General features: G+C 32.7%; 1 protein-coding gene across 1 annotated transcript; it reads right to left on the bottom strand.

Annotated features, from left to right (window-relative positions):
* Window positions 1-1,098: 1,098 nt before the first annotated feature.
* On the bottom strand, window positions 1,099-4,182 carry LOC7490222 (probable trehalose-phosphate phosphatase J). The gene is made up of 12 exons (XM_052454371.1): window positions 3,948-4,182; window positions 3,546-3,828; window positions 3,281-3,421; window positions 3,093-3,164; window positions 2,870-2,962; window positions 2,697-2,753; window positions 2,510-2,611; window positions 2,340-2,417; window positions 2,142-2,211; window positions 1,770-1,840; window positions 1,575-1,667; window positions 1,099-1,434 (listed from the first exon to the last, which is right to left on the bottom strand). Exons 2-12 carry the CDS (start codon window positions 3,819-3,821, stop codon window positions 1,363-1,365), a joined length of 1,125 nt encoding a protein of 374 aa, XP_052310331.1. The 5' UTR covers window positions 3,822-3,828; window positions 3,948-4,182; the 3' UTR covers window positions 1,099-1,362.
* Window positions 4,183-10,199: the final 6,017 nt, after the last annotated feature.

The following is a 10,199-nucleotide window of genomic DNA, read 5'->3' as shown; positions in this document are numbered from 1 at the left end:
TGACGTAAAATGCGAAAGGTTCTTTGTCTAGAGTTTCCTTTGAAAAAAATGAACTAGACATTTGAAGCTGCATAGCTGAAAGAAGCAGATTCTGAAAGCCTTGTGTTCTTTCTGTGGTATACATAATTACCAATCCCATCAGTTGTTCAAAGTCGTCGTTGCGTTTGATTAGTATCCAAGATAAAATAAACAGATATAAATGTATTTGGATTAAAAAACAAAAAAAAAGATATAAATTTAAAATTATTTCTAAAATATAAACAAAGAAAGGCATTTAAGAGGGATTAAGTTATTTGTTCATATCAACACACTTTGGGGCTTTGTTTGCGATTTGAGGTCCCAAGCACATGCAAGTGTGTTTGAGCTAAAGCATGCCAAGCTGCAGTGGCTTTAATTACATTGAAAAAATAATAGTAACAATAATGTCAAGAAAAAAAAAAATAGTAACAACATTGTGAGGCCACACTAATTATATGTTTGGATGTTAACCAAACCCAAATTTTTTTCAGTTTTTGGATTGCTCAAATGCAATGCCAGCACACTCTTAAATTGTTCATCAAGCTAGGTTTTGTATTTGAGAATGAGGCTATTAATTAGATGGGGAGTAACGTTGAGATGTTGCTACATCATTCTCCCAAAATATCGTAAATCTCAAAGTAGAGACTACTTTCTGTGGAACACAAGGTTTTTAATCAATAAAGTAGGATGATTAATGATGAAAAATTGAACTTGGTTCCCACGTTCATGTCCTTGGACATGAAGGTTGAAGGCCTTGGAATGGACTTGTTCTCACATAATAATGGATCACTAGCTACGGAAAAGATGATCTGTAGCACCATCGTCATTTAGTAATGAATTCCGTTCAGGGGAATTATTCTTGCAAATATCCTTTCCCAAAGATGCCCCAGAAAGATGTGCAAAGAAAAAACAATTTGTATTCTTTCAGCGCAGCCCATATGGGGAAGCTTACAATATTGTTTAATTATTAGGTTTGGTTATGGAGAGCACTTACACTCTCATACACACTCAATTTAAAAATAAATCTTCAATATTTTATTTTTATTTTGAGCTCGAGTCAAGGGTGTAGAGGAGATGAGATTGAAATAACTATGCATTTAATTAGATTAATTACTTGCAATTACGTTACAGATCTTAATTTCCCCTTGTACCCAGCTAACTAGCTACAAGATATACGTACAGAGCCTTTCAAGCCAAGAAGATAGTCATTATATTTCCCTACTTTTCTTGTTCATACTTTTTAATCTTGAACAAGAGATGATCACATAGTCTAACATCCCACCCTTAATTACATTTCTTGAAGGGGTGGGTATATCTGTACTGTCTCAATCTTCCCACTACTCTTTACACCACCCTTGACCGCCCTTGAAAGGCCAGCCGTTTCCACTCCACCAAACGTCGCAAGAAATCCATAACCTGTAGGAGCATTCAAAACTCATAAGCTACATGGCTGGCTAGCTTGTGTATCTGCTAGCTAGTTACTGCTCATAAGAAAAAGAAAAAAGAAAAAGAATCATCGATGAATAACAGCAATTATACATGTGGTGGATACTTGCCTGGGTGGGTTCCTGTAGGGAATAAGATGCACTAGTGTCCTTTGGGATTTTAGAGACCAAGATACCAAAACCTTGTCCTCTCTCTCTTAGTACCTGATAACAGTAACCAAAAAATATTATTAGCCTTAAAAGATCTGAATTAAAGTTTGATGTATAAAGAAGGAGAGTTTTGTTTATATTTTAAGCATTGGATACCTTAAATGCATCTTCGTCTGTTCTATCATCTCCAATGTAAACAGGAAAAACATCAGTGCAATTGGCGAATCCTGTAGGAGATATATATATATTAATTAGTAGAGTTAAAGGTCATGAATTAAAAGTACAATACTAATTATTATCCAGCACTATTACTTGTCTGGCTTTAATTTTTTTTTTCCCAAGTAGACAGACAAATCTAGTGGGGGGTGAGACCTTTTTAAACACTTGGTTTTATTTATTTATTTCGGTTCTTGAGATACATTGAAGCTGTATGATTCCAATAAAAAAAATAAAAAAGTGTATTTTTTTAGTTCGTGATTATTATCAATCAATTACAGGAAAGCGACAGGAAAACAGCACTAAACTTACCAAGTGACTCTAACAAAAATTCAAGAGCCTTTCCTTTGTCCCATTTAATGGTAGGGCGGATTTCTAAAACCTGTGTAAAACAAAATGGTACTGAAAGTGAGACATCTCTTGTTTTATATACTCTTAAAATATTACAAAATTAAGAAATAAATAAATACAATATTGTTAATTAATTTATTATTAGATGCCAAACCACACCTTTCTTCCTTGAGTAAGTCGAAGCTTTGGGTACTCCTTCAACACTGACTTAACTACTTGTGCCAGTCCACTCCATTTCTGTATTTTTTTCATGCATTAAAGTTAGTTAAAACATATATTACTTTTTAATATAATAGTCGTAGCAATATTATTTGGTGCGCGACTCCTACTTTCTCATCAACGCAGCGATAGTGCACAGAGAGGCAGAATTTGTTGTTCTCCACCTTGGCCCCTGGAGTTGTTTTAGTTTTCTCTACCAATTCTTCGTAAACCTGAAATCCCATTATCAAAAATGATGTAAATATCATCAAGTCTTTGAATTATTTTTATAACATAGAGTGTTATCAAGTAAATTACCTCATCTATCATGGGAAGAAATTCACTGGCAGCCTGAAAGACAACACCATCACCGCCCTGAAAAATACAACATAAAAGACAAGAATTTCTATCATTTTGCGAAAGAAGATAGGGGAATTCATTAAGCCATTTACTGGATGGTACTTGCAAATACAGTGGTAAAGCTCACTCACTTTCTTGTATTTGGAGCCTTTTGCTGGTCCTTTAATGTCCATGCCATGGCTTCCAGCATAGTACAGTTCTGCTAACCGTACAAAGTTATACACCTATAAAATATAGATAAAAATTACGAAGTTAAGCTCAGAATTACAGACCACACGAACAGAAAAGCCAGAGTAAGATGTACTTATTAGCCTAATATTACATTAAAGAAAAGGAAAAAGCTTCCAAATGTACCTTGTCTCTGCACCTCCCACTCACTATTGCAGTAGGGAAAAATCTTGCAAGCTTTCTCACTGTTGCTCTCATCTGAGTTTACCACAACAGAAACTTCAGTAACAATATATATATATATATATATATATATATATATATATATATATATATATATAAAGAGATGTACTGTACAAAGGACTCAATACCACCTGCTTGGACATGAAAGCTTTATCTGGGTCATCAACAATAGGAGAAAGTGTGCCATCATAGTCCAAGAACATAACAATTTGCTTTCCTTTAGAGGCATCAATTATCTGCTCAAACATCTCCAGTGCTGATGGGTGGTGAAGCTGCAAACACCACATTAAAAATAAATAAATAAAAAGGAGTCATCTTTTGATAATTGCAAAACTGGTCCTTTCTCGAACTTGAATTAGTATAGAGATTAGGTTTTTGGGTTCTGCGTGTACTCACAATCCATGAGCTTTGGTCTTCATTAACAGAAGGCGTGGACTTGATATGAGTAGGAGATGAGGCTCTCATGGAATCAACCCAAGCATTAATTCTTGCTCCTCCATTGATTTCCAGATTCTTTAAGAGTTTCTTTCTAGAAATGGATATGTAACCACCTGGTGCCGCTGGAGGTTTCTGGGCCGCCGTTGTGAAGATAGAGGAGTTTGTTACATGCACTGTGATTGCCAAGTTGAGTCCAGAGTTTGTATCAGCCACTACCACATTTTGGTTTGTCATCTTTCCACTAGAAAAAACAAAAACCAAAATCACATTTTCTTTCAAATTAGTACACCAAGATTTGGAACGCAATCAAGACTATAAAATCAAGAATCAAGAAAAACCCATATGAGAAAACTACTCTACCTTAAGAGAAGACACTAATATTAGAAGCTAGAACAAGCTGTAGTAGTGAAGAAGAACCAGAGGAATCGAAACAGGGTACTCTGTTTTATCACTCTTTAAGCTTCAAGAAGAAATATAGAGAAGAAGAAAAAGAGAGACAGAGAAAGAGAGAATGTGAAGAAGAGAAGCCAACAAACCGCTCACAAAGATTTGTTAAGAGAGAGAGCGAGAGGAAATGTATGCTTGCAAGAGAGGCACAGCCGAATGGTCGATTTATAGTTGCAAACCAAGACGGACGCGAGGGCCTCATGCACCCTCTCCTAGTAAACTCTAAACTGCGGGACCCACAGAACTGGCCCAGCACCCGAAATCCTGAAGTGGACCCACATGCGGCTTTGGCCCCTAGCCGTCTTCCATAAGGACCATAACTTCCTTGCCAGCTAGTAGTTTGTGTACGTGGAAGACATTCTTTGGTTGACTTGACTATGGTGGATTCCCGCCACGTGTAAATACTAGATGCCAGCCCCACCAACTCGTCATCCACCTGCACCTTTGGCTTTGGATGCATAAACAATTTACAGCCCACCTCCGATCCCTCCCTCTCATGAAAACACCAACACCACACCATGAGAAAGGAAAGGTAAGGTCTTGAGCAGTCTTGACCTGACCCTTCCCTGTCCTTAAAACGCCCCTTGTAATCACGAAGAAAACTAACACCTCTAACCTTCCTAGTTATATGGTATTCTGCAAAACCAGCTGCGATCTGTTCCTTTATGTTCTTCCATTCTTAGAGTTTTTAATTTGAGCATGCAGAACCAAGCCCGTGCATCTTTTGCTGGATAGTTTATTAAACCTGCGTTGTCTGTTTTATTTTACTCCCTAGCTAGATCGTTTATATTCAAGTTAATTTCCATCCATTACTAAAAAGAAAGCATCGGTCTGTAGATATACAATAATTAAACGAATACATAAACAGCTAAGAGATTACAATTTTACATGCTTGTTCTCTTAGTTACATAAAGTTCTTTCTCATGCTAAAACATTCATCCTTCGGTTCTAATTAATTATCATTTCACCGATTTCACAAATGTCATCATTGGATTGTGTGTTCTTCTTTTTATACATTTCTCGCTTTAAGAAAGATGGGTGATTCTATTTTAATCCGAGGTATGAATTTGCATCAAGATCTTAACGTTTGTACATAGTTTAAAATGGACAACAGCCTATGTAAAAGAATTATGTTTTTTAATAAATAAATTAGAAGCAAGAGGGGACAGTTTTCTTATTATTGCGAGAAATCTCGAAGAATACTATAACATAGATTTTACAAATTCATGAAGAAACACACCCTCACCTCAATGTTTTCGATTCTGGAACTCAAATATAATACACTGAAAAATGATTATTTAAGAAGTATAAATGAACTAATTAGAGCACTAAAATTCTCCAGAACTTTTGAATTCATTAGGTGTTTGGTGAAAGAAGGATAGTAGTACGTAATTAATTCGATAAATACTTTATATTTTTGGTTTTGTGAATTAGCAATATTTAATTCTGTATGGTTTCTAGATTTAATTTTTATTGAGAGTTTGTATAGTTCAAAACATCTTTAAATTAGTATATATTGTTTTAGTTCATTGGGAGGTCCGTGAACCTCTTAATGTTATACAATAAAAGACAGCCCTCTCCATTATATAATAATTAAATAAACAAGAGTTATTAAGTTTCGTTAAAGAATGTTATTAGGTATACTTTCTTCATTAAATGAAGTTATCGAATGCATTACCGCGAAGTTATGACTGCTTCTATTGTTGTTATGGTAATTTGGTAGGCAACAATCACCAAACAAGTTATCTCTGTATGTGAATAACTATATGTGTATGGATTTAACATGTTAACACACTAATTTTTAAAGATATAATGTTTTATATATATCGATGTCTATATATGTCTTATCATTATATTTATTTAATAATTTCTTTTTAAAAAAGAAGATGTCAATTTTGGTAGCATAAGCTAGACAATTCATATAAAAATCCTTTAGACTAGCCTTGGTGTACGTGCTTCATTGTGGGATTAGATTTTTTTCTTCAAAAAAATGATGTTTAGGTTTCGAAATAAGGTAAAATATGACAAAAAAAAAATACCAGTCATGACAAACTTGTAATCCTGGTAATCAGAACGGAGTCAATCCGAGATATCCCATCAAACCAGTGACCTAGATCATAAGATTTGAATACCCTAATAATAGAAATATGGAAAAACACTATATATATTTTTTATATTTTTTGTTATGGTATAATTACTCTATTACCCTCGCATATAAATTCTTAAAGGATTTACTTGAGGGGCTAATTTGTAATTTCAAAATGCCAAAAAGGACAAATGAAATAATTAACTCGGCCTCCGCTTTCTCCTTTTATTTCGCATGCATTGCTACGTATCTTCGTCTATCACCAAATGTTTTGGTAGTATCTGTGCTTTTTTTAATAAATTATTTCACACTGTATAATTATATATCAAGAGAATAAAAAGTTATTTCCGTAAATTATAGTTTACTGGTAGAAAAAGGGGAGCCTTTTGAAGATGCTAATGAAGAACTATTGGCTTTTAAGTTTTAGGAGTTAGTAAAATAGGAAAAGTTAAGTAATAATAAAGTACAAAGATACATTTTCATAATGTAAAAGTCATCCCGTGTTCTTCGCCTAAATCTAAGCTTTCAATCCCCTCTTTTGTTTTTTTTTTTTTTTTGTAATTAATGTCATTATCACCTTACTTATTTTGTTGGCTTCGAGTACTTTTATTATTTGTAAAAAAAAATATATATGTATTTAATTAAAGAGATAGTGTATATATATATATATATATATATATATATATATATATAAAAGATAATTTGAAAAAAAAATTATTTATTTTTAAATAATATAGGAGATATATTCCTCTGTCTCCATCATCTTCATTTTATTTATATTTAAATAGTAACTAAATGCTACCTAACATTCCATGGTACATGCAACTAAGAATATGCACACCATGTCAAGAAAAAGAAACATAGTTAATCCACTATTAAGTATTAGTTAGAAAATTAAACTAGTTAACCAAAATCAAAGGTGTTGGTTTTTACTTCTTTTATTTCAATCAACCACACAATCTTTTATATATATATATATATATATATATATATATATATATATATATATATATATATATAGATAAACACATACCCACGCACATAATCTTTTAGTATTGTTCTTTTGTTGTTGTTAAGTGGAATGAAATAAATCATAAATTGAACCTGTGATTTCTTATCAATCAAAAACCCAGTGGTCGAAAAAGTTATTCCACCGTGCCATTTGATTTGTCTCTGCCTCCTCTTCATCCCAGTATGACGCGTGTAGTCGCCGTACCTCCGGTGCGTTGCCAACATCCTTTTCTTTTTTTCCTTTCTTTTCTCTTTCCACCTAGAAATTCATGTTGCATTCTTTTGATTTCTTTTCTTTTTATTTAAGATAATTTTTGAATTTGTTTTTCTTTTCAATTTCACCCCTTTATTTTTCTATCCTTTCATATTTGATGCTAATTTTTTTCCGCTTTGTTTAGTTTTTTAATTTGGGATATTTATTTTTTATTTTTATCATTTAGCATTAAATTGATTGATAATAATTTTTTTTAATTGAACTCAGGTTTTCAATTTCAGAGGTTGAGAATTTGGGATGTTAACCTAGGTTTAGAAGATGCGCCCAAATTATTTTTTTCTTACAATTACTTTCATACTGGCTCTCCTTCAATTATTGTGGATTAGCTATTTTTTAATTGATCGAGGTTACTGTTGTCTTTTTTGTTGTTGCACAATTTAGTTACTATAAAGCCCATAAATGCAAAACAACGCTTAGGTATAATATTTTTTTTTAAATCACTTTTAAAGCTTGACTTTAGGGTCTTAATTATCATCTTAGAGGCAATTTGATCATTTTTACTTAATGTTGATAATAGTTTTTTTAAAATATTTTATTTTTTTTTCTCGGTTTCATTCATCAATATTGAATTGGTTGAAAAATAGATTTTGTGAATGGTTTGTTTTCTATATTGAATTGGTTGAAAAATAGACTTTGTGAATGATTTTTTTTCTTTGTTTAAGGTTATCACGATCTCAACAATTAAACGTCTATTTTAGGATTGATGCTCGAAATTGCGAGCATCTAATTTTTATCAAATAATTAAGTAAAAATTATTTTAAAAGCAATTATTAAATCCAACTAAGTTCATGAACCGAGTAGCGTATGACCAGGATTATCCAATATGCTATCATCTCAATACTTTTTTTAAAACAATTTCTTGGTTTTTCTATAAGTTGATCCATGCTTTTTTCGGTCATCCATATTTTCTTTAAACCCACTAAATTTCCATGTTCTTAGTACTTTTTTATGTTTTAAAAACATTAGATCAGCTCGTCGTAGAGCGCAAACAAATGGACTAGATATTATTAGTTTAGATACAAAAACGTTTTAATAGTTATCATTTTTTTGTCTCCATTGTCAAAAAACCTTAAATAGGAATTAAGCTTTCATGCTTTAACATTTTGAGTTCACGCAATTAATCTTTTTTGTCGCATTTAATTAAAATGAAATAAAAAAGACCTAAGTTTTCATTAGCCATTTGAAAACTCAACAATACCTTTTCATATGAGATTACTCGAACAAACATTATCTGTTCAGAACTTTAGTATCACCTGGTAAGGATGAGCATCATATATATCTTTTAATTTAAACACCTCAAGGACTTGTACAAGCATATAATGGACATTGACAGCTAACAAAATTATTTTGTAGATTTATCATCACAAAATGGAATTTGGTATCAAATATTAAGCTGTATAATCAATATAGTTAGAAGGTGGATACTTAAGTTTTTCAAGTATGCTTGTGGTTTAGATTAAATAGTATAATCACCCTAACCTAAATAAGGATACTTAAGTTGACTAAAGGGGGTTAATATATTTCATGTAGCTTTGGTCGCAAAAATAAAACTGCATACTAAATTTTCAGAGTATAGGCCGATAAGTTTAATGCATAACTTGTACAAAATTATTGAAAAATTATTATCCAACAGATTGACATAGGTTATGCCTAACATTATTAGTGCTAACCAGATAGCTTTCATCTCTGATAGACAGATCTTAGATGGATTCATGATGGCAAATGAAGTTGTACACAATGTAAAGAAAAATAGGCAACATGGTTTTGTTATGAAAGTGGACTTCTATAAGGCTTTTGATTCAGTTGTTTGGGAGTATCTATAGGAAGTGATGTCATACATGGGCTTTAGGAAAAGTTGGATTTCTCTAATCAATGAATACAGTACGGGATTTAAGTTATCAATTCTTATTAATGGTTCACCAAGTATGGAGTTTGGAGTCCACCGTGGTCTACGTCAAGGTGATCTATTATCACCTTTTTTGTTTTTGACATAGTTGTTAAAGGGTTATCAGTTCTGTTCAAGAGAGCTTCAAATTCCACCTTGTTTAAAGGAATTAATTGCGGAATGGCATGCATCTGAGTCATTTATAATATGTAGATGATACCTTAGTGTTTTGTCCTAATGACTTCCATTCGATATCAATTGCTAAAAGGATTTTGAGGTGGTTTAAGTTGGCTTCAGGTCTGAAGATTAACTTTCATAAATTTTCGTTGGTTGGAATCAACCTAGATGATGAATATACAGATGGAATGACAAATGCAATATATTGCAAATGAAACTCACTCTCAATCCAGTTTTAGGACTTCTATTAGGAGCAAATCCGAAACGACTCTCCACTTGGAAACTTATAATAAATAACATCCGAATAAGACTAGGCCTATGAAAAGGATGTTTATTGAGCATAGCAGGAAGAGTGTGTCTTATTAAAAATGTGTTTTCCTCCCTTCCTTTATATTACATGTCTTTTTTTCTTATGCCAAAGAAGGTTGCTAGGGTTATTACTTCAATTTAGAGGAGATTCATATGGTGCGGGAATTCAAAAGATCAAACAATTTATAAAGTTGCATGGCAAATGGTGGTCAAGGGAAAGAATAGAAGAGGTTTAGGCATTAGTTCACTGGAAGGCAAGTACAAGGCATTGCTATTGAAATTGCTATGGAGGCTACGTGATAATAATTCGGGAGGCTGACAAGAGCTTATCAATAAAAAGTATCAAGTTTCCTTCACCAATGGCCTACCAATACTTCATCCTAGGGGTGAGCAAAAAAACCGGAAAACCGATTAAACCGAGAA

Source organism: Populus trichocarpa, chromosome 7 (assembly GCF_000002775.5).
Source record: "Populus trichocarpa isolate Nisqually-1 chromosome 7, P.trichocarpa_v4.1, whole genome shotgun sequence".
Taxonomy (NCBI): Eukaryota; Viridiplantae; Streptophyta; class Magnoliopsida; order Malpighiales; family Salicaceae; genus Populus; species Populus trichocarpa.
Note: the sequence above shows the minus strand (reverse complement) of the source record. Positions and strands in the feature narration are given on the sequence as shown.

Excerpts from the sequence above, each read along its gene's own strand:
- LOC7490222 (XM_052454371.1), bottom strand. The coding sequence starts at position 3,821 with ATGACAAACCAAAATGTGGTAGTGGCTGATACAAACTCTGGACTCAAC. Across the intron at positions 2,418-2,509 it reads ATCGCTGCGTTGATGAGAAA|AAATGGAGTGGACTGGCACA; the intron begins GTAGGAGTCGCG and ends AAAAAAATACAG. Across the intron at positions 2,212-2,339 it reads GACTTACTCAAGGAAGAAAG|GTTTTAGAAATCCGCCCTAC; the intron begins GTGTGGTTTGGC and ends TGTTTTACACAG.